General features: G+C 45.5%; 1 protein-coding gene across 1 annotated transcript in view; it reads right to left on the bottom strand.

Annotated features, from left to right (window-relative positions):
* Positions 1-10,057: 10,057 nt before the first annotated feature.
* NTMT2 (N-terminal Xaa-Pro-Lys N-methyltransferase 2) overlaps positions 10,058-23,591 on the bottom strand; it is a 143,728-nt gene continuing 130,194 nt past the window's right edge. Inside the window, exon 4 of the mRNA XM_083158040.1 lies at positions 10,058-11,903. Coding sequence (XP_083014166.1) covers positions 11,647-11,903 — 257 coding nt within the window. The 3' untranslated portion in view covers positions 10,058-11,646. The remainder of the gene's footprint in view (positions 11,904-23,591) is intronic.

Here is a 23,591-nt window from a genome sequence, read left to right on the forward strand (position 1 = left end):
TTCGGGCACTGGTCTCCGTCATGGAGACAAGGCTGGGCCGTGCGGGGCCCTTTATAACTAATGGCCAGAAACGGTGAGCATATGCTGCGGCAGGGCGCCGTATTTACGCCCGCACCCAGGTGCGGAGGACCATCGCCCAACTGGAGAGGCGGTGGTCAGACCTCCGCAGGCGACAGCCAGATTTACTCCAGCAGATAAGGAGGGAAATTGCTGATTGTGAGTATTTACACAAGGAAAATTCGCACTTACATTATAGCATATATAAACTTCAAAAATTTTAGAATGTTAAGTGGGTGTCCATGGGTTTAAAAGGCCATAGACTGTTATGTGTGCTTCTTCCTCGTTAACATGCAGTCATGTGGCTTTTATATGTAATTACATAGGATTATTGATTCTCATGCATACAATGTGCCTGATGTATTATGTGTTAACCATTGATAAATGCAAGGGTTGTAATGATTTAACAAATTACTAACAATCACATATTAACTTAAATTTCAGATTTTTAAGTCCATTAACAGTAAGGAGCAACTTTCAAGCATAATTTTCGATCATTATCACCCTTCCATGTATCTCTTGTTATGGCTTAATACATGTGCCCCAATGACCCTACATTGACATTGATGTTTGTTTTCTCCCACACAGCACGAGCCCAAGCACGACAGGCACGGGAAGAGGCAGAGGCAGGCCAGGGCGAGGAGGAGGTGCCTGAGGAGATGGAAGAGGATGATGTGGAGGAGGAGGTGCCGGAGGTGGTGGAGGAGGAGGATGTTGTGGAGGAGGAGGAGGATGTGGAGGAGGAGGTGCCGGAGGTGGTGGAGGAGGAGGATGTTGTGGAGGAGGAGGAGGATGTGGAGGAGGAGGTGCCGGAGGTGGTGGAGGAGGAGGATGTTGTGGAGGAGGAGGAGCAAGTGGAGGAGGAGGTGCCGGAGGTGGTGGAGGAGGAGGATGATGTGGAGGAGGAGGAGGTGCCTGAGGAGGTGGTGGTGGAGGATGTGGAGGAGGTGTTGGTGGCGGAGGAGGATGTGGAGGAGGTGGCTGAGGAGGTGTTGGTGGCGGAGGAGGATGTGGAGGAGGTGGCTGAGGCGGTCGTGCCTATTGAGGAGGCCAGGAATGTAGAGGAGGCGGCCGAGGCAGAGGAGGAGGAGGCGTGTGAGGTGGTGGAGGGTGAAGAGATCGGTATGTATACATAATGCATCATTCATCAATTATTTGTACTCGTATTTGTTATGTAGCACTGGTGAGGATAATTTTTGTTACAATACTATTAATACATAACACAAAGTGGGTAGCTACAGACACAGTTACGGGTTAGATGGGGTGACCAAGGCATCCCTTTCATCCAGGACACATCTTAATTACACAGGTTTGTGGGATGGCTTGTAGCTCCATTTTTACTGCCACATAACCGGTGTAGTTAAACAGGATCCTGGAGTAAAGGGATGAGTTTATCATTTTTGGATTAAATTCACCTGCTGCAAGCGTAGATTCTGTCCCATCATATAGCTGAATATATGTTTTAGGTGAATGATATTTATAAACTATATGATGTATGCTATAAATGGAGTATGGCCAGGCCTGCCTTAGAATGGAGTCACAAGTTGTCAGTGTCCCTGGAGCCTCCTCTACCTAAACACCCCCTGTGGTTCAGATTGTTTTTTTCCCTCACAGAATTGTAGGTTGGTTTAGACTTAATAATGATTTTGAGGATGTGTACTGTGCATTCCTGACATTTGCATAACTCCCATGCCACGAACCATCACTGAACTTAGACTGAGGAGATTGTGACAAGTTGTTATTGACGGAGGACATTACATGCTTGTCATTGCTTAGTTATGGGTGGGTTGTGAATCAGAAGAAACACTATGACTGTTAGGTCTTCTGCAGAGTAAAGGGTAGAGGGTCAAAAACACAGTATTAATTAAATATGTATGCATGTATGTATATATGTATGTGTCATATATATTTATCTACAGTATGTGTGTCTCTCTCTGTGTCTCTCTCTCTCTATCTCTCTACATATATATATATATATATATATATATACATACATACATGTCACCTTGCATTTCTTCGATTTATGTAGGAGTATGTGAAATGTATGCATGAATATCATGACTAATTTTTGCCCCTTTTACATGCCCACAGATGCCCCACCACAAGCAGATGAGGGTGTCCGTGGTGCCCTCATGCGGCTTCGCCACCACCTACAGCTGGTCATTGCAGACCTGCAGGACCTTACAGACCTGCTTTTGTAATTTTTTTTTTTTTATTTTACTGTTGAAAAGTTGTTGTAAATAAATTTTTTATGCAAGTTAGAAGTTGTTGGTTTTCTTTTCACATGAAACAGTATATGTGTAGATTGTTTATAATATTTTACTGAGGCTAAATGTACATACTGTATATAGATGTATGTTTTTGGTGTGTGCACATCCTGGCAATACAGAAATGTCATGTAATTTTAGCTAATTATACATAATAAAACCTACAAAATACACACACACACACTGTGTTTATACATGTAGTAAGGTTTCCTTTAGTATGTGTTAGTCCTAATTAGTACATTGTGCAAGATAGATTTTCACCAGCAAGTATAATATAATATCATACGTAAAACACAGGGAAAAATACAAACCATTGCACTTCAATTGATGTAAGGGTTAATGTGTGCAATGGATGTGTTAGGCATGGGTTTAAGTATATATTGGCATTTAATTGATTCCAATTACAAATAAACATTTTTTAATGAGGATAGGTAATTGAATAAGTGGGTCATGTGATGTATTGCAGAGTTGACATAATAGTGGCTAGTTTTGCGTAAATACACCGCATCGGTGCGTACGGCCAGCTTGCCATCCGTTCTGATGCGGTATCACCGTGCATACTCTGTAATACCGTGCAGAATCTGAGTGTGTCCACCGCACACGTATGGTTTGTATGTCGTCCGTAAACACGCCCTGTTCTGAAAGTGCGAGTCCGTCCGAATGCGGAGGCTCGGTGGGCGTTTTAACGGCCGACGTCCGCACAGCGTGGCGTGCGGACCGCACCGTAGGAATTCGGGAAAGTACGCACCGATCAGAATAAGGGCCAGAGTTATCTTCCCGCAATCGAAAATTGCATTGTTTCATATTCTTCCAGACATCGCCTCATCTTCTGATAAATATGTAATTGGTCATATACTGTCCTCAACTAAACGTCTTCTGGCTCGCAACTGGAGGACAACTAATATACCTAATCTTATAGAGATAGAAGAGGCGGTACAATCTCACTTTGAATTCGAAACAGCTGGCATATTTTATAGTTCATCGCCATCATCTTCCGCAACTAAGTTATGGCTAACTTGGATGGAATATAAATCGGATCTAGTAATGTAGGATACAGATATCAGAATCAGAATCAGAATCAACTTTATTGGCCATGTATGCTTGCGCACACTAGGAATTTTTTGTGGATTTACAGTGCAGCATCAAGCAGGGATGAAGGGGGGTGAAGGCATTACATACATTATATTAAGACATTACATGTGGGGAACACATACCCGCCGAGCTGCACAGCGCCTAGGCAGCCATCAGAGGCGCCACTGGTCGCTGCAACAGCCAGGAAGGTAACATTAAGCAGAGACAGTACAGTTATCACTTAGGGACGCACATACCCGCCAAGCTGAACAGCCAGGTAGGTATCAATACAAGCAGAGACAGTACAGTTATCACACATGGAACATATTTGGCTGAGCTCCACAGCTCCTAGGCAGCCATCAGCGGCGCCATCTTGATCATGCTGCTCAAAGGCAGCAGTAATAATATTAATTTTCATGGCAACTGAAGCATGAGTTCAACCGGATGTAGCACTTTTCTTCCAAAGCTGGCACACCCTGCCAGCTTGTTGCTGGCAGGGTGTGCAACTAGTGATGGTACAGCATACAGGCTTTGCAAACAGTGGTTACAGAGGTACATGGTACAAATCATTGTAAAGAAACAGTAAACAAAAAAATACATAGCTTTCATCAGCTTAGAGGCTGAGAGAGATGGTAATTGGTGAAAAATAAAAAGATGCCATGTGCGGGTGTAAGTCCAAATCCAGTCCAAACTCCAGTCAAACTCATGCTTCAGTGGTCATGCTTACGATGCAGGCTAAGATGCAGGCAAGCCTTTAAAGCAGGCTTCCAAAAATGTCCAATATTAAAGGAAAGTTTGGGTCAGCTGGTACAGGGGGAGGGGCTGGTGTTTGCACATATTCCTCAACAGGCTAATTAGTGGAAGGGGGAAGTTGCAGGCTCCAAGTAACAAAATAATTCACAATGCAGACTGTTCTTTAAATGAAAAGCATCAGATGTTCAAAATGGGATTCATGTACCTGTAAAATAGGAGATGAGATGGTTTTAGAACTTCTCTCCAGTCAAACTCATGCTTCAGTTGCCATGCTTACGATGCAGGCTAAGATGCAGGCAAGCCTTTTAGTGTATATTGTATGTATACTCTGAATATGACCATTCTATTGTATTATTGTATTATCACCGTACCCCCCCCCCCCCACCCTTGTCTTTATTTTGTACCCTTTTCCAAAAAAAAAATCAAACAGTCATAACTAATGCTTGAATTGTTTTATTGTTTATATTGATATGTGACATTCAATAAAAATGTAAATTTAGATTTCGGTGGGGTTTTACTTCGGGTACCGGACAGGATCCTGACGGGCATTTACCCGACGTCGGGATCCCGACTGTCAAGACACCGACAGCCGGATTCCCGACGGCCACCTTCTATTTTCCCTCGTGGGGGTCCACACCCTTTTACTTCAAAGTGAGATCTATATTGCAGTGTAAAATTAAAGCAGTCAGTATTTTCCCTGCACAGAAACTAATACCCCTTTTACACCAAAATTCCTGGTCGGACCCTGGTCTTTGAACAAGGGAGTATCCAGAGTCGGACCCTGCTTCATACCCCATTACACAGCACTTCGACCTGGGTCTGACCCAGGTCTGCACTGTTTATACTGAACCTGGTTCAGGGTTTTCCCTATGGATGCCAGAGGTTGCCAGGGATTTGGGTGAGTAGTTGACTACCCTCAAACAAGCAGCACTAACCCTCCTCCTTCCACTTTTTTCTCCCACTCCTAAACCCCCCCACCTATCTTCGCCCAACTAAACCCCCCCCCCTCACCAATTTCTCCTATCAATCACCCTCTCTCTTCCACCACCACGAATCCCCCCTCCCCCTCCCGGATGCAGCACAGCTCAGTGCAGCACAAACCTCTAAAAAGGGATTGGAGCTGGCGGTGTGGGATAGCTGGACGGTGGTTCGGAGGAAGGTGTTACTCTCCCCGTTCTTGTGCAGCAGTGTCCGTGTTGTACATGGCTTCACCACCCGCTCCCCGGGGAGAGCCTCCTTGCTGATGGCCGCCGGGGCTGCTGTGCTAGTCGGAGTGGTACTGGGGTACAGCGGGCAGAGATGGCGGTTGACCAAGGGGGATGACCTGGCCCGGCGGCGGTTCTTCATGGCTCCCCTGGTGATGGACATGGGAAAGCTGCAGACGGCAGGGCAGGATATGGAGCAGCTTATCCTGGAGACCCAGGAGGAAGTGCCTTGCCCCAGGAGGGGCTTCCTAGTGTTATGACACAGGAGGGGCATCAAAGTGCTGTACCCCAAGAGGAATCCCACAATTTTGAGTTTCGAGAGAGGTCTCAGAGTGACGAGCCCCAAAAAGGGTTTCAGAGTCTTTCACCTTAGAAGGGATCTCGGAGGGTCATACCCCAGGAAGGGCCTCAGACTGTCATTTCCCAGGAGGGTTCTCAGAGTTTCAAGCCTCAGGAAGGGGTTTGTGCGCCAAGAGTAGACTGTCAGGCTCCAAGCGGGATCTCAGAGTGCCACACCCCAGACAGGGTCTCTGAACATCGCACCCTACAGAGGTTCCTGAGCACTGTACCCCAAGAGGGGTCTCTGAACGTGGTTCATGAGGACCTATCTGCCCTTGCCTCTGGGCATGAGGACCCATCTGCCCTTGCCTCCGGGCATGAGGATCTGTTGACCCTTGCCTCCGTGGTCTCAGGATCTGTTTCCGAGGCCTCCGGGCCTGCCCCTGTGGTCTCCAGGTCTGCTTCCATGGCCTTCGGACTTTCCTTGGTGGCCTCCGGGCGTGTCTCCATTGCCTCCATGGTTTCCAGGCCTGAGTCTATTTCTTCCATGACCCTGGGCCTAAACATGTCAGCCACACATTTTTTTCTATTGTGACAATGCCTACTGTACCGGACATCCGAGAGGGTTCGCCTGCCATGCACAGTGTTCGAGAGGTGTCAATTTTCTAGGAGGTGGCGGTCTTATCTGAGGCTTCAGCCGTGCCTCAAGTTCAAGAGACATCCGTCATGTCTGAGGTCCCACCAGGGTTGGCTGTGATACAGAAGCTTTCCCATCACCTGGAGAAGCACTAGAATTTTTCAATCCACTCGTTGAAGCCAATGATCCTGGACTGCAAGATCTGATTAAAGAATTAAAGACTCCTTCATCTTCCTTGGCGGAAAGTGTGCCCATGCCTCTTCAAGACCATTTGTCATTTAGACGGTATGCTAAGAGTACTAGAGCTTCTGGAAAAAAAATGTTTTGCATTTGTGTCAGCTCCTCAGTACTTCATGGTCTCAAACATTTTTCCTCCAAAAAGTATTTTATCTGCACCCCGGAACTAGACACTAACTCAGATTATTATTCTGAACATGATGCCACTCCCTTTCTGGGTGGTCTAGTGTTGGCCAGAGCCCATTTTGTAGAGACAGAAGTGTCACCTACTTCAAAAGGATCTAAGTGTATTTCTAAGAAAAAAAGGCTCTCCCGACGATCTTGAAAATTCATTGTGGGCTGTTCGGAGCCCACCCCTACAGGAGGGGGTAATGTCACAATATTCTGTATTTTAGTGTTACTTGCTTGTGAAATCCTGCTGGTTCTGCTCTGCCTTCCTCTGCTCCATGCTGCTAAACAGTTATGTGTTAGTGTGAACACTGCAGGCTGATTGCAGCACCTGGGTGAAACCTTACACAGTCTCCTTGATTAGCAACCTGTGAGGTAATAGCCCAGTGTCTGACAGCTGAGCTCATTAACCCCTTATAAAAGGCACTTCCTGGCAGGTATTCCCTGCCAGATTATAGGTTCACTAATCTGCTCCAGCATTCCCAGTGCTTTGTAAGATATCCTGTGTTTCCTGTGTATGATTCCGGCTATTCCTCTGACCATTCTCCTGTCTGCTTCCAGTGTACTGCATCTGTGGTTTCCAGTGTATGATTACAGCTATTCCTCTAACCATTCTGCTGCTTGCTCCAAGTGTACTGCATACCTGTGATATCTGGTGTATGACCTCAGCTTGCCTTGTGACCATTCCATTGACTGCTCCCAGTGTATGGCATTCGTGACTCCCTGTGATTGATCTGGCTAGTACTTGGACACTCGCTCACACCTGCTTCTTGTTACCTATATCTGTCTGCAAGTTCCTGACCTGGCTAGTTTGACAGTGAGTACTCCAGAGCTTACCTTGTCTTAATCCCAGTGTATACCAACACCATGTGGGAAACCTGACCAGAGAACTGCGACCGGTGTACCAGGTGCAGCGAAGCCCAAATCCCGCTTGGAGGGGTCACTGGCGAAAACCACCAGTACGCACCCCAGAGTCAGGTCAAGCCAATTCCCGGTCTGGTATTCACCATTCCGAGTTTAAAACCGTGACAATAACTATATATCTAATCTCTCTTATTCAAATTTAGTTATACAGTTTTTATTTATTATGTCAATTATTCTGTCATTCTATGAATGACAGGGGCATCAGAAAGTACCTAATCAAAGAAGTCACCACAAGGTTTGATGTTAGCACAGTGGCGTAATAATAGCCCCGCAAACCCCGTGGTGGCGGGGAAGTGCTGAGTAAGTGTGGGTGCTCTGGGTCTGTGGGGCTATTGCTGCACTGCACTGACCTGCTTTTCCCCTCCGCTTGCCGACGTCGTCGCTGGGTCTGTGGCCTGGACCCATAGATCTAGTTGTCTGCAGTCCCGGCACTCCTCCTGGCTCCTCCTGGCTCCTGCTGCGATTGAAAAATGGCCATCACAAAATGTCCGCTCCCTTAGAGCAGACCATTTTTCAGGATGCTAGGAGAGGAGGCAGCCTCCTCTAGCACCCTGAAAAACAGTCTGCTTTTAGGGGCAGCAATTTTGTGAGGGTCCTTTTCATTAGCAACATAAGCCAGGAGGAGCGCAGGAATCGCAGACCTAGCAGCACTAAGCAGCAAGTGGAGGGGTAAGGTTGGGTTTAATTTTACTGTCTTAATTTTCGGGCAGGGGGGGTGCAAATTTTGTAGTTACATCATAGTAATAGCACAACCTATTTTGCCAGGTACGTTTCACTGATGTCCAATTCCATTTCTGTATAAAGATAAATGCTATATCAAATCAATTTGATAGTAGAGAAGTTGTTCATAGCAAACAATCAGATTCTACCTATAATTTTTATAGAATGTGCTTGATAAATGCTAGCTAGAAGTTGATTGGTTACTATGGACAACTTCTCGTCTGCTTCACTTGTCCACTCATTAGAAGGTTACATACATTTCACCAATAGCCTGATGTTCTCTACACATTAACTGGATTACTGTTTACTACATTACTAATATTTATTTGTACACTGAATCAACATACATCACAAGGTGTTCATTTTTGTTTAAGCCCTTCAGAAGAAATATACAGTAATTACATCTTTGTCCTTTACATAACCTCTATGACATTTTAATGACATTCTTAAACATTTACACTTATGGTACAGCTTGGCAAACACATAATTCATGTGAACTACTACAATTTTGGAAATAACAATTTATGTTATGAGTAGAAAATGTTTAATAGTATTCTCCAAAAAGCTCACTACAAATATTTTCAAAATATTTTTTTTTAGTATTAATAAATAACATTGATGGGTCCACTGTAGTATTGACTTAATATCATTGCAATGGCTACTTGTGTATGTTTACATTTCTCATATACGATGTATTAGAAACATAGAATTTGACTGCAGATAAGAACCATTTGGCCCATCTAGTCTGCCCCTTTTTATGTGTATTGGGTCCACAGTGACTCAAAAAAGGACATGGTTACAGATGTCTGATGGAAACATAACAAAATATACTGATAATATGAAGAATAGTTTAATCTCTATTTTAAGGATGCCACAGAATTTGCACAATGAACAATCTCACCTTATATGAAATGTAATCTACCTACAGTGCAATTTCATTTACTGCCAACATTCTTCATTGTGGTGGAATTATGTAGCAGCAACTATAAGGCAGAGATGATCCTGTAAGTGATATAATTACCAGTCTAACTATAATCTTTACATCACAAGAGGGTAAGTTTCTACCAGCAAACAGAGATACACCTATGATGATGGCTTTTTGGACTCACACAAATTTGGTTTGGTAAAGGAATGGCTAAGGGGAGGTTGTGCAGTTGAAGGAACCCTGTAGGCAACACACATTTAATAAGATATTGGTGGGCGATCACCTGCTGTGAATTCTGTTTGGTTTAAGCTACAGGTCTCCAAAATATAATTAATAACAAAGTATTGGGACCTGCACTAAGGGAGTATTGGGTAAAATGGGTGACAGGCACTGTATATATTATATCAAAAGATGTGAGTAACCTGCTGTTTCTATTACAATGCAAACATCATACAGTTTTAGAGAGAGACAATGTATAGTGCAAATATAGCATTTATTATGCAAATATTCATAAGTCACAATGCCGTATCAGATGCACCACCGTGACTTATCTTTTATCCCCACTGTGACTATCATCTCCACCCCCAGACTTGCGGCCACTCTATTGTGGTCACACACACCCACCCTAACCCCCTATTTCACCAACATATCACCCTGAATTATGCATCTGATACTGCATTGTGACCTACAGTATGAATATTTGCATAATAAATGCTATATGTGCACTATACATTGTCTCTCTCTATACTGTAGGATGTTTGCATTGTAATAGAAACAGCAGGTTACTCGCATCATTTGATATACTCTAGGGTGCCTGTCACCCATTACACCCTATTCTCCCTTAGCGCAGGCCCCCATACTTTGCTATAACACACTTTTAATGCCTATTATGTAAATGAGCAATAGGAGAATTGATAGACTAAAATTAGATAAGTGCCTTTATTTGTGTGGACTGTCATTCTGATTTAATGTAAAGTACAAATACAGTCTTTACAGAAAAATACAGGTTGTGTATCCCTTATCCAAATATCTGTTATCCAAATTATTCTGAAAACCATAGTCTCCAAAATGTACTTTCATTTTTTTATTTTTCGCTAAAAACCTACTGGGTACATCTGTAACTGGCACTACTGGGGAAATAATGTGTAATTGGCACTAAATATGTGCAAGGAAATGACTGCTTCCCATTTAAATTCAGTGTCTGAGATTGTGCACAAACTTTGTTTCATGTTTTAAAACCTTGTTTCATGCACAAATAAATATATTTGTGTGAATTTAATGTGTTTTGATGTGCTTATACAACATGCAAGATACATCATGATACCGCATTCAAAAATAAAAATATTCCAAAAAACGGAATAATCCATTATCCAAAATTCTTCTGGGCCCAAGCATTTTGGATAAGGGATATTCAACCTGCAGTACACAAATATATATGGATTTAATTTGTATAAGACAAATAATGCACATTTGTTGAAGCTAATTCATCTTCAATAAGTGTCTAGAAAAATGTTACATTTTATATTGCTAAAATTATTATTGAAATGTAGAAATTATAGGCACAAAAATAGTGTAAAGAGTATTTGGATGAACTATTCTTGTTATTTACACCATTCATTCCAATTACTTCCATAGTCAGGTACACACCATTATCCATATGGGCAATGATCATTACTCCAGTCTCATTACAAGGTTTATTTACCATGCAGGGAAAAAGAGCATAATGGGACTGATGGAAGATTTAAGTTGGATTTAAATAGTTAATTTCCAGTTGGTTTCATTGAAGTTCAAAATTGAAGCTGTAAATAAACGTATAGAGGAATCAATTTGCCACGTGATTTGGAGCATTAAGAAAATCTCTGAGCTTTTAGCTCGGTTCCGTTCCATAAAACATATTTTTCCCCATGCGTTAAATGTTGGGTTAACGTTCGCTAATTCATTGATGGAGTCAATGGGTTTCTCCACTCTTTAAACTCCAGAGGATATTTTTTTAGTGCATCCATTTACTTATAGCTTCTTAAATGGCAAGGAATCATCCATCTCTATGGCTGCGAGGAATCATCCACCTCTATAGCTTACTGCACAGGGAAAACTTAGTAAATGAAATTGGCCAGTTGGGTGTTATTAGTCACAAGGTTTAAATGAATTCCCCCCATAGTGTAAGATGTACCATTTGTACATATAATAATAGTGCCTCCCTGACATGGTTTCCTTACTATAATTTTCGATCACACAGTTATGAAAGTCTTGCACATTTCCAATATTTGCTTTTACTGTTCCATAAAAATCTATAAACCATAGTTTTTACTAGTGTTAGATGTCAGCTTTAGAAAAAATATACTGCACCTGCCTCCAAAGCATGAACTGAGTGGCTGTAAGAGAAATCACACACATGTGGAATTATTACTGTATTGCAATCATCCATATTGGAACACAGAGATCTGGAAATCCTGGTTGTCTTTCTTCTGCAAGAATTGACATCCCGGTCTTCTCAATGATGTTTCTTAATATTTGAATTTCCCGAATCATACTGCTATCAATGGGGTCGAGTAGGCAGCCTTGCCGTGCTACATTATCTTTTATAATAATCACTCCATTGTCTTTCAAACTGTTTTTACACCGAAGAAGAAATACCAATAGATCTTTGTCAGTCAGGTGACCTTAGGAAATATGAAAATAAAGGTAAATGCATTATAATATTGAGAATAATAGTTAAATCTGTATATATATATATATATATATATATATCTCATGGAATCATAACTGTTTAACATACATACATTACATATCATATAATATAATATCTCTTTGTAATGAAGAATAACTAGAATATCTCATTGTATGTCTGCCAATACTGTTCCCATAGAGTTGATTGAACTAAGCTTAGAGAAGCAATTAATAACAGAAAATATAGCACTATTCAAATGTATTGTATTAGAAAGAAACTAATAGAATAAATACCATGGGTATCCATTTAGCTAAAGATAATTGGAGTTTCCCGCTTTAGGAATTCTCTGCTGCGTGAAAGTCTAGTTACTCTAGGATCCCTTCCTTTCAGTAGAGCAGTTTTAGGAAAATGTTCAAAATCGCAGCACTGTTTGATATGTACTGTTCTGCAATGAGCATTATGAACCTGTGTCACAAACTTCCAAGAAGCGCTACCCATTCGGGATAGTCTAACTGTGCCGGGGGTTTTCTGCCAGTGACCCCTCCAAGCGGGATTTGGGCTTTTGCGGCTTCCGACACGTCGGTCGCGGCCCCCTGGTCAGGTTCCCCGTATGAGTGGTAGTAGCTTGTGGAATATGGAGCGTGGTCGTCAAGCTGGGTCAGTAACAGTCGGACAGAAGCGGTGTCAGGGACTGAAGCAAGCGGGTAGTCGAGATCAAGCCGGGTCGATAACAGGTGAGCAGATACGGTACCAAGGGATGCAGCAATGAATGGTCAGAGTCAGGCCGGCTCATAGACAGGAAGGCACAGTTCACAGTACACTGGGATGAGGCTGCAGAATGGTCACTGGACAAGCTGAGATCAACACCGGATAACACAGGTTAGGTACCGAGGGATAAGGCAGGAGTCTAGTAAAGGACAAGACACAGGAACGCTGGAGCTGGTGTGAACCTATACTCTGGCAGCCTCTGTCTGCCAGAGACTGCCTTTTTATAGGAAGCACAGGGAGCTGGATACTCACAGGTGCCTTAATCAACGAGGGCTGAGCATGGTCAGTTTACACAGAACTTCCTTGCTGGAGAGCTTCACCAGGTGTTGTAACTAATTAGCAGAGCTCAGATCACACAGAACTTTCCTGCAGCATGGAGTGGACCAGGTGCTTTAATCAGCATGCAGAGTTCAAACTACACAGAGCTGTCAGCAGCATGAGACAGAACCGGCAGGATTTTACAAGCAGGTAACACTGAAATACTTGAATGTTGTGACATTACCCCCCCCCCCCCCTCTAGGGGTGGGCTCCGCACACCCCACAAGTAAATTTTCCAGGTCGCTTGCGGCGCTTCTTTTTCTTAGAAGAACACTTAGATCCTTTCAAGGCTGGTGACACCTCTGGCTCTTCAAAACGGGCTCTGGCCAACACTAGACCACCCAGAAAGGGAGCGGCATCGTGTTCACATAATCTGAGTTGGAGTCTAGTTCTGGGGTGCAGATCAAAGACTTTTTGGCTGATGATTCATTGGGACCATGAAGTGCTAAAGAGCCGACACGAATGCCCCTAACTGTTGAGTTCTTTGATTCAGATCTTGGTAAAATAAAATTCCCAGAAGCACTAGTACTCTCAGCATGCCGTCTAGATGACCCATGGTTTTGAATAGGCATGGACAGACTTTCAACCAAGGAAGATGAAGGAGTCTTTAATCCAAATTTGTCAATCACGGCCCTGGAGAATGATATGAGATCTCGTAGTCGAGGATCATTGGCTTCAACAAGTGGATTAACCCATTCTAGTGCTTTTCCTCGGAAGGATAAAATCATAAATTTTACAATATTAGCCAGATTAACCCCGGAGGATGGATCAAAGTTCATGGCATCTAAGTAGTAATCAGCTAAAGCCTGGTAATGGGCAATGTTTCCATCTAAGCAAATTACTTCAGAAGACTCTTCAGCTGGCTTCTGTGTCATAGCCAACGCTGGTGGGACCTTAGACACAACGGATGTCTCTTGAACTTGAGGCACTGCTGAAGCATCATGGATGTCCAGTACAGTAGGCATCAGCACTCTAGAATTTTTTTCTTTGCTGACATGTTTAGGCCCAGAGGAAGCAATAGACTCAGGCTCGGAGACCACAGAGGCAATGGAGACAGGCCCAGAGGCCATGGAGGAAGGCCCAGAGGCCAAGGAAGCAGACCCGGAGACCACGGAGGCAGGCCCAGAGGCCACGGAGACTTGCCCGGAGGCCAAGGAGACTGGCCCGGAGGCCACAGAGACTGGCCCGGAGACCACGACACACAATTCCTCATGCCCAGAGGCAAGGGAAGACGGTTCCTCATGCCCCGGAGGCAAGGGCAGACGGGTCCTTATGTCCAGAGGCAAGGGCAGACGGGTCCTCATGCCTGGAGGCAAGGGCAGATGGGTCCTCATGCCCGGAGGCAAGGGCAGATAGATCTCTACCAGAAGTGACGGACTCGAAACCCCCACCCTGGGTGACGGACTCGAAACCCCCACCTGGGGTGACGGACTCGGAACCCCCAACTGGGGTGACGGACTCGGAACCCCCAACTGGGGTGACGGACTCGGAACCCCCAACTTCTTGGGGCTCGCCATTCTGAGACCCCTCTCGGAACCCGACACTGTGAGAGTCCACTTGGGGTGTAGCACTTTGATGGGTACTTGTTTCCTAGCACGGCCACAATCGTGGGCATCGTGTACCTTTAAGTTAAGGTACACGATGCCCACGATGGACCCGATTTCCTTTGAAATCAGGTCCATTTTGCCGGCAAAGGAAAAATCGGGGGCATCGCGTCGGTCAGGACCATTAACATTGGCCTCGATGCGACCGACGCGATGCCCCCGATTTTGCCATAGGCTTCAATGTTAAAATAATTTTTAACATTGAAATCTGGAGCATCATGGCACAAGATGAGATGGACTTGATTAAGTCCATCTCACATAGTAAAAAATGTGAAATGGGCCAATATGACCCATTTCACATTATATATGGCCCCGTCATCACCCCACAATTGACGTGAACCCGAAGCGTGGCGAGCGCAGCGAGCTCGCGAGGGGCGGCGGTGCGCGTCCTACGACCTTTTCATTCCCCTACTATCCACATCGGCGTGGAGTTGAGAATATAAAGTGTGGCGAGCGCAGCGCGCCACCGAGCCCGAAGCGTGGCGAGCGCAGCGAGCCCCGCGAGGGGACGCGTATACCTGTGAAGTTATACGCGTCCCCTCACGGGGCTCGCTATGCTTCGGGCTCGCCACACTTTATATTCTCAACTCCACACCTACGTGGATAGTAGGGGAATGAAAAGGTCGGAGGACGCGCACCGCCGCCCCTCGCGGGCTCGCTATGCTTCGGTTTGGCGTCAATCGTGGGGTGGGGTTCACGGGGTTAAATTTGGTGGTCTAGGGAATATTTTACATTGAATCCAATGTAAAATCGGGTCCCAGGGACCCTATTCACATTTAATTCAATTAAAAAATCAGGTCGGTCGCATCGCATGCGACCAAATCGCATGCGATGCGACCGATGCGATTTTTCCGACACGACCACCCCGATGGAAATCGGTGTGGCCGTGCTAGGAAACAAGTACCCTTTGATGCCCCTCCTCGGGCAAGACACTAGGAAGCCCTTCCTTGGGCAAGACACTAGGAAGCCCTTCTTTGGGCAAGACACTAGGAAGCTCCTCCTGGAGCACAATACTCGGAAGCCCCTCCTTGGGCAAGACACTAGGAAGCTCCTCCTGGAGCACAATACTCGGAAGCCCCTCTTTGGGCTGAACTGACAGGACCCCCATCTGGGGCTGGCTGGACAGAATACCATCTTTTGGTTTGATACTTGGACTGCCATCTCGGGTCTTGATACTCGGATTCCCCTCCTGGGGCTTGTGACATTCTGAGGCACCCCTCCTGGGGCTGGAAATGAAGACTGTGGACCCCTACTTGCGGCTGGAGACGGTGGACCCCTACTCAGGACCTGAATTTTACTGGTTTTAGTTCTTGGACCCCAGTGATAGCCATGAAACTCTTCCTGAGTGGGCACAGAAGCAATAACCTTATTCCTGGCCTCTCGGAGGGAGCAATCTCAATCAAATGATCCTGGCCTCCACAATAAAATCATAAATTTAAGGACCTGCGCCGCGGGCGTTCCTCATCTGACAACTGGGGACGAGGCAGACTCACGTACTTGTCCTTAAAGGGCACAGATGTATCTGCCAATAGGGTACACAGAGTGCAATCTGAGGGTCTCGCAAGCACCAAACCCAGAGTAGACTCGCCGAGCAGTTTGGTGACAAGGGTGAGGACGTTAGACAGGAGCTCCTGTAACTGCTGTATTAGCAGGCGAGGCAACCTAATAGACTCTGGATAAAAAATCACTGGTGTTGGAGAGGATGGAGCGAGGTCCATTTGCTGCTGCAGAGTTTGCAAGCTTTGAATAATCAGAGCCTGGTCCTGTTCTTGCTTGTTAACCCTGGCCAGCAGAAGTTCCAGGAGTTCTTTATGAGACAAACCACTGGCGGAATCCATATTCCAGTTAGGGCCAGAGTATTCGATCACAAACTTCCAAGAAGCGCTACCCACTCGGGGATTGGCTAGACCTGACACAGGAGCGCAGAGTCTAACCGTGCCGGGGGTTTTCTGCCAGTGACCGCTACAAGCGGGATTTGGGCTTCTGCGGCTCCCGACACGTCGGTCGCGGCCCCCTGGTCAGGTTCCCCGTATGAGTGGTAGTAGCTTGTGGAATATGGAGCATGGTCGTCAAGCTGGGTCGGTAACAGTCGGACAGAAGCGGTGTCAGGGACTGAAGCAAGCGGGTAGTCGAGATCAAGCCGGGTCGATAACAGGTGAGCAGATACGGTACCAAGGGATGCAGCAATGAATGGTCAGAGTCAGGCCGGGTCATACACAGGAAGGCACAGTTCACAGTACACTGGGATGAGGCTGCAGAATGGTCACTGGACAAGCTGAGATCAACACCGGATAACACAGGTTAGGTACCGAGGGATAAGGCAGGAGAGTAGTCAGGAACAAGCCGAGGTCAAATATAACAATCAGGAGTCTAGTAAAGGACAAGACACAGGAACGCTGGAGCTGGTGTGAACCTATACTCTGGCAGCCTCTGTCTGCCAGAGACTGCCTTTTTATAGGAAGCACAGGGAGCTGGATACTCACAGGTGCCTTAATCAACGAGGGCTGAGCATGGTCAGTTTACACAGAACTTCCTTGCTGGAGAGCTTCACCAGGTGTTGTAACTAATTAGCAGAGCTCAGATCACACAGAACTTTCCTGCAGCATGGAGTGGACCAGGTGCTGTAATCAGCATGCAGAGTTCAAACTACACAGAGCTGTCAGCAGCATGAGACAGAACCAGCAGGATTTTACAAGCAGGTAACACTGAAATACTTGAATGTTGTGACAACCTGATTGTACAGGTAAGTATATATTTTTAATGAATTGGTAAATTGGTAATGTTCCTTCTTGCGTTGAAAAGATGCATGAGTGCAACAATCCTCAGGACCCCACACAGTGCATGCTTTGCAGGTCTCCTCACAGAATCACAAGTGAAATAATTAGCTCTACCCTTGGATCTTTTAAAATGTGTAAATAAGTAATGAATGGACCTGTGCACCTGCCGGGTGACCTGGAAAATGTGAACTGTGTGGGATCCTGAGGACTATGATTCAGAAACCCTGCTATAGCTGAATATCTAAGTGTGCTGCTTGCATTTGCTTCCATCAATTGTGAAGAGATTAGGGTAGGAGTGGGCACCTCAAAACCCACTATATTGTGATTTAAATGGTTGTTAAGTTAATTAGCTGAGGTAACCAGCAAACATGAAGGAAGGTCTCATGTCAATTTATTGGATAACATTTTCCAACTTTAACACTCTGAGGGGTACATTTACTAAGATAATACTTTTATTTAAGATGGGATGTTGCCCTTAGCCACCAATCAGATTCTACTTATTTGTAGAAGATAATAGATAGGATTTGGCCCATAGCAACCAATCAGGTACTATTATCTTCTAGAAATAAGTCAAATCTGATTGGTTGCTATGAGCAACATCCCATCTTAGTAAAATGACCCCTGAGTGTTAGTAGAATTTACCAAATGGAAAGATTTTAGTGCAGTTGACAGCATGTATTGCAATGTTCCCTGATTTTATATGACCTAGAATGCAGTGTTGAGTATTCACAGTATACAGTATATGGTGCATGCAAAGTTTCCATGATTGTTTGTTTAAACAAGGTGATCATGCATACCACTAGACTTGCACCCATGATATAATAGTGGATCAGTGCTGCTGTCTCTCTCTGTAATCAGTGGGTTCTTTTTTCAGTACTTAATGATTTAATAGGACTTTTTAGGTTTTCAAATCTATTTGGAAAGCAATAAATGCTTTCAACATACTGTGCTATACAACTGGAAGCTGTGGACCTAAAATTACATGTCTAATACCCCCCACATACACATATCTCCAGCTCATAGGTTGAACTAGATGGACGCAAGTCTTTATTCAGCCTCAGGTACTATGTAACTATGTAAAATAGGAATCCAGGATTGGTAAGCGGCACTTTGCTGTAAACTAGAGTGCCTGGCTCTCAGCGTGGAGTAGCGTCACCTGCAGTCAGCCGCTAAAAATCTCAAGCCGGCATCTCAGTCTGCGGACAGCCCGGTCACGGGGCACGTGCTAAGCTGCACCGGGATTCTGCTCTGTGACAAGAGGCATCGCAGACTGCAGCAACTTCATTGAATGCCCGCTGGCAGTGGATTTCCCTCCCCTGGACAAGGTAAAGAACAGCCCTATTTACACTGGGATACAGCGTTATTTAGATCACTGGTCAGCGTGGTCCAGTAGATCTATGGACCTGTGAAACACACAAGTGTGTCAATTCAAAGTACTATCATTCCATCATATAACTACTGCTCATTCATTAATAAAAACTCTCAGTGTTCAATCAGCCAGACCTATAATAAATCAATCAGGTGCTTTAAATCCAGAAATGGGTCATATGCCCATTTGAACAACTGGAGAAACACATTGAGCTGGTAACTACCACCAACTACAGTATATGTCCAGTGGCGTAACTATTAATCATGCAACCCCCTGCTGAAAATCGCCCCTCCCCCCAGTAGGGTTTACAACCCCCCCATAGGGTTAACATACCCCCCAGTAGTGTTAACAAACCCCTCCATCGGGTTAAACGTACCCCCCCCCCCGTGCGGCCAGTACCTCCTGCCGCATCTCTCTTGCGGGTTCCGGTTCCAGGGGCGGTTTGGGCCACCGGGAAACCAGGCCATTTCCTGGTGGGCCAGTCCGGATTTGACCGCTCTCCCCCCCTGACCGGGCCACAGCTGTCTCCCCTGGGCAAGCCGCGGCTGCTAACAGCAGGAGGGCGACTGGGACTGTCTGCCAGGGATAAAGATGGCAGCCACGCCTGCTGTCCCCCTCCTGCCAGAGCCGTGCTGCGTGCTGTCCTCCCTGCCACAGCCGGAGCTGCTGTGACTGGGACTGGCTGCCAGGGATAGCTGCTGTGACTGGGACTGGCTGGCAAGGATAAAGATGACGTCCACGCTTGCTGTCCTTCCTGCCACCGCATCCAATAGCACCAACCACACACACACCCCCCACGGCTGCTGTGGGATTTCTCCCGGGCCAGATTTAATTACCGGATTTAACTTCCTGGCTCTCCCGGTTCCTGCTGCTTATAAAAAAAGTGACATTCGGAAAATGTCTGCCCCCATACTGCAGACCGTTTTTAAGGTTGCTAGAGGAGGCAGCCGCCTCCTCTAGCATCCTCAAAAACTGTCTTTCGTATGGGGGCAGCCATTTTCCGAATGTCACTTTTTTTTATAAGCAGCCGGGACCCGCCGGGACCCGCAAGACAGAATCGCCCACGGCAGGGGCAGACAGCAGTGGCTAACTATAGCCTCACAGCCCCCCAGGTGCCCACACCTTCTCAGCGCCTCCCCACCACCGCGGGGGCTGCGTGGCTATAGCTACGCCACTGTATATGTCCTTTTGAATAACTGGAGAATTACACCAATTTGTCAATTACCACCAATTAGGCTCAAAAAAGAATTGCAAATCTTCTAAATAAGAGTACTTTATATTAGTGCACTTGGACTCTACACTGTGTCTACTAGACTTTATTAAGCTGGGAGAATGCCTTACTGTATGATGTTTTAACCCCTTCCCGACATTTGACGTATATATACGTCATGGCCGGGATGTACTTCCCGACACATGACGTATATATACGTCATGACTTTAAACTGTCACCGCGTCTAGGGACGCGGTGACAGAGGGACGATGTCTGCTGTCCCTGACAGCAGACATGTCCCAGCATGCCCGGGGGGGGCGGCGATGCCTCCCCCCGTCGGCGATCGCTGCGATTGGCTGTTCAATGTGAACAGCCAATCGCAGCGTTTTCCTGTGTTACCGGCGAATCAGACGCTCGGTAACACAGGGATCAATCACCGCCGGGTGTGAGGGGGCGTGAGGGGGTCACCGGTGATGACCACACCTCACCCCACCTCACCCCACCTGCCCCCAAGGCTGTGATTGGTCCGTCGGGCGCGTGATTTAAACTAACGGTGACTGCGCTGCAGACGCCATTCCGGTCTGGAATTGCGTGCAGAGCGGTCACCGTGCCAATCTGTCGTGATATACTGACCTGATCCTTGCCTGATACTTACCTGATCACCGCTGGTAGCGTGCTGCCAGCAGCTGGATGCTTCCTGGATCTTGTGACTTTCTGTGTGCTGCTGCTTCAGTGTCATAGAGTGACAGATAGTGACAGATAGTGACAGATAGTGACAGATAGTGACAGATAGTGACAGATAGTGACAGATAGTGACAGATAGTGAGAGATAGTGACAGAGAGTGATAGAGAGTGCTATATTTTGTGTCTGCTGCCCCCCCTTTTGTGCTGATCAGTTTATCTGTGCTGATCAGCAACTTTTTGGGGGTGCAGGTTTTTTTTTTTAATATATATACCTGTCAGTTGCACCAAAGGTTGTGCTGCCTGTGCAACTGACTGCTGCCCCCCCTGCTGCCCCCCCTTTTGTGCTGATCAGTATAAATTAACTGATCAGCAACTTTTTGGGGGTGCAGGTTTTTTTTTTATATATACCCTGTCAGGTTGCACCCACAGTTGTGTGCCTGCTGCCCCTCACTGCTAATCAGTGTTGCATCACTGCATCACTGATCTGCAGTTTTTTTTTTTTTGGAGAGTGCAGTGGGGTTTTGTTTTTAAACCCACGTTGCTTTTTTGCTTTTGTGGGTGTCCTGTGGCCGCTGAGCGCTGATCAGTGACGTACATCACTGAACAGCATTTTTGGCACAGGGTTGATATAATTTTTTTTCTGCAGTTTTTTTAAATTGTTTTTTTTTTGGAGAGTGCTGTGGTTTATTTTTTTTAAATTGTTTTTACACCCACGTTGCTTTTGTGGGTGTCCTGTGGCCGCTGAGCGCTGATCAGTGACGTACATCACTGAACAGCATGATTGGCACAGGGTTGATATAATTTTTTTTCTGCAGTTTTTTTAAATTGTTTTTTTTTTTTTGGAGAGTGCTGTGGTTTATTTTTTTAAATTGTTTTTACACCCACGTTGCTTTTGTGGGTGTCCTGTGGCCGCTGAGCGCTGATCAGTGACGTACATCACTGATCAGCATTTTCGGCACAGGGTTGATATATTTTTTTTTTTTGGGGATCAAATTCCTGTTGCCTTTGAGCGCTGTTCAGTGACGGACGTTACTGACCAACATCTGTGCTCAATTTTTGGCGCAGGACCTTTTTTTTTTTTTTTTTTTTTTACCCCTTCAAGGTTGTACCAAAAGCTGCCTTGAAGTTGCTGAGTGACGTACATCACAGATCAGCATTTTTGCCACAGGGTTGTTCTAATTTTTTTTTTTTAATTGGGATCAAATTCCTGTATAAAGTATTTTTTTTTCTGCACTACATACACACTACACACTACATACCCCCCGTGTTGAAATAAAGTTTGTACCCCCCCTACACTATACACGTGTTGAAACATTACACTTACAGAAACACAAAAATAAAAATGGCATCCCAAATGTCATCCCAAATGTCATCCCAGTCATCCAGAAGAATGTATTCAGCGGAGGAGGCATATGCCATGCTTGCCTCTGACTCTGACACAGCCAGTGATGCAAGCGGGGAATTTGAAGGATTCGTCTTAACCTCATCTTCCTCCTCTAGTGATGAGGGACCCCCTCAAAGACGCCCCCGTAGAGCAGCTGAGACCCCCCCCCCCCCAAATGATTGATCCCGTATGGACCCCACCACCAGACAATTTTGAGCCCCAGGTTCCTGAGTTTTTGGCCATCCCAGGAATCCAATTTGATTCAACAGGTCTCAGAGAAATTGACTTTTTAAAATTATTTTTCTCTGATGATTTTATAAATTTAATGGTGGACCAAAGTAATTTATATGCCCAGCAGTTTATTGCTCAAAACCCCACGTCATCATTTGCTAGGTGGACCCCTGTAGATGCAGTAGAGATGATGACGTTTTGGGGTCTGGTGTTACATATGGGCATAGTAAAAAAGCCAGAAATTAGGCAATATTGGAGTACAGATGTTCTGTACAGCACCCCACTTTACCATATGGCCATGGCTCGGACTCGTTTTGAGACAATCCTTAAATTTTTACATTACACCGATAATGCACAGTGCCCACCCAGAGATGATCCCACCTTTGACCGGCTATTCAAAGTCAGGCCGGTCATTGATCATTTCAGTGCCAAATTTGCAGAGATGTACATCCCTGAAAAATTTATTTGTATCGACGAGTCCCTTATACATTTTAAAGGAAGGGTTAAATTCCGCCAGTACCTTCCCAGTAAGAGGGCAAGGTATGGCATAAAAATGTATAAACTGTGTGAAAGCACCTCAGGGTACACCCACAGGTTTAGGGTATATGAAGGGAAGGATTCAAGAATTGAACCGCCAGAATGCCCCCCCTCCCTCGTAGGTGTTAGTGGAAAAATTGTCTGGGATTTAGTGCACCCCTTCCTGGATAAAGGTTATCACCTCTATGTGGATAACTTTTACACCAGCATCCCCCTGTTTAAGGCCCTTGGTTCAAGAGGTACAGCAGCTTGCGGTACTGTGCGCAAGAACCAAAGAGGCCTCCCAAAAACGCACATTGCCCAAGTACTGAGAAGGGGTGAAAGCAGGGCACAATCCACCGAAAATATGTACCAGTACCCACACCTCAAAACCTAATTGTATCCTAGATTACAATAAGTACATGGGCGGAGTGGATCTTTCAGATCAGGTACTGAAGCCGTACAGTGCCCTGCGGAAAACAAAAATCTGGTACAAGAAGCTGGCCGTGTATATCATCCAGATGGCACTGTATAACGCTTACGTGCTATTCCGTTCTACCAGCCAGAGGGGGACATTTATGCACTTTCAAGAGGAAGTCATAAAGGGCCTAATATTTGGGAACCAGCAGGCAGAGGGCCCCAGTACTTCTAGTACTGGCCCCCATATTGTACCAGGGCAGCATTTTCCTAACGAAATCCCCTCCACTGCAAAAAAGGGCAGGACACAAAAAAGGTGCAAAGTTTGCTATAAAAAGGGAATAAGAAAGGATACTATTTTCCACTGTAAAACTTGCCCCGACAAACCCGGCCTATGTATAA

This window comes from Crinia signifera, chromosome 8 (genome assembly GCF_055691185.1).
Source record: "Crinia signifera chromosome 8, ASM5569118v1, whole genome shotgun sequence".
NCBI classification, from domain to species: Eukaryota; Metazoa; Chordata; class Amphibia; order Anura; family Myobatrachidae; genus Crinia; species Crinia signifera.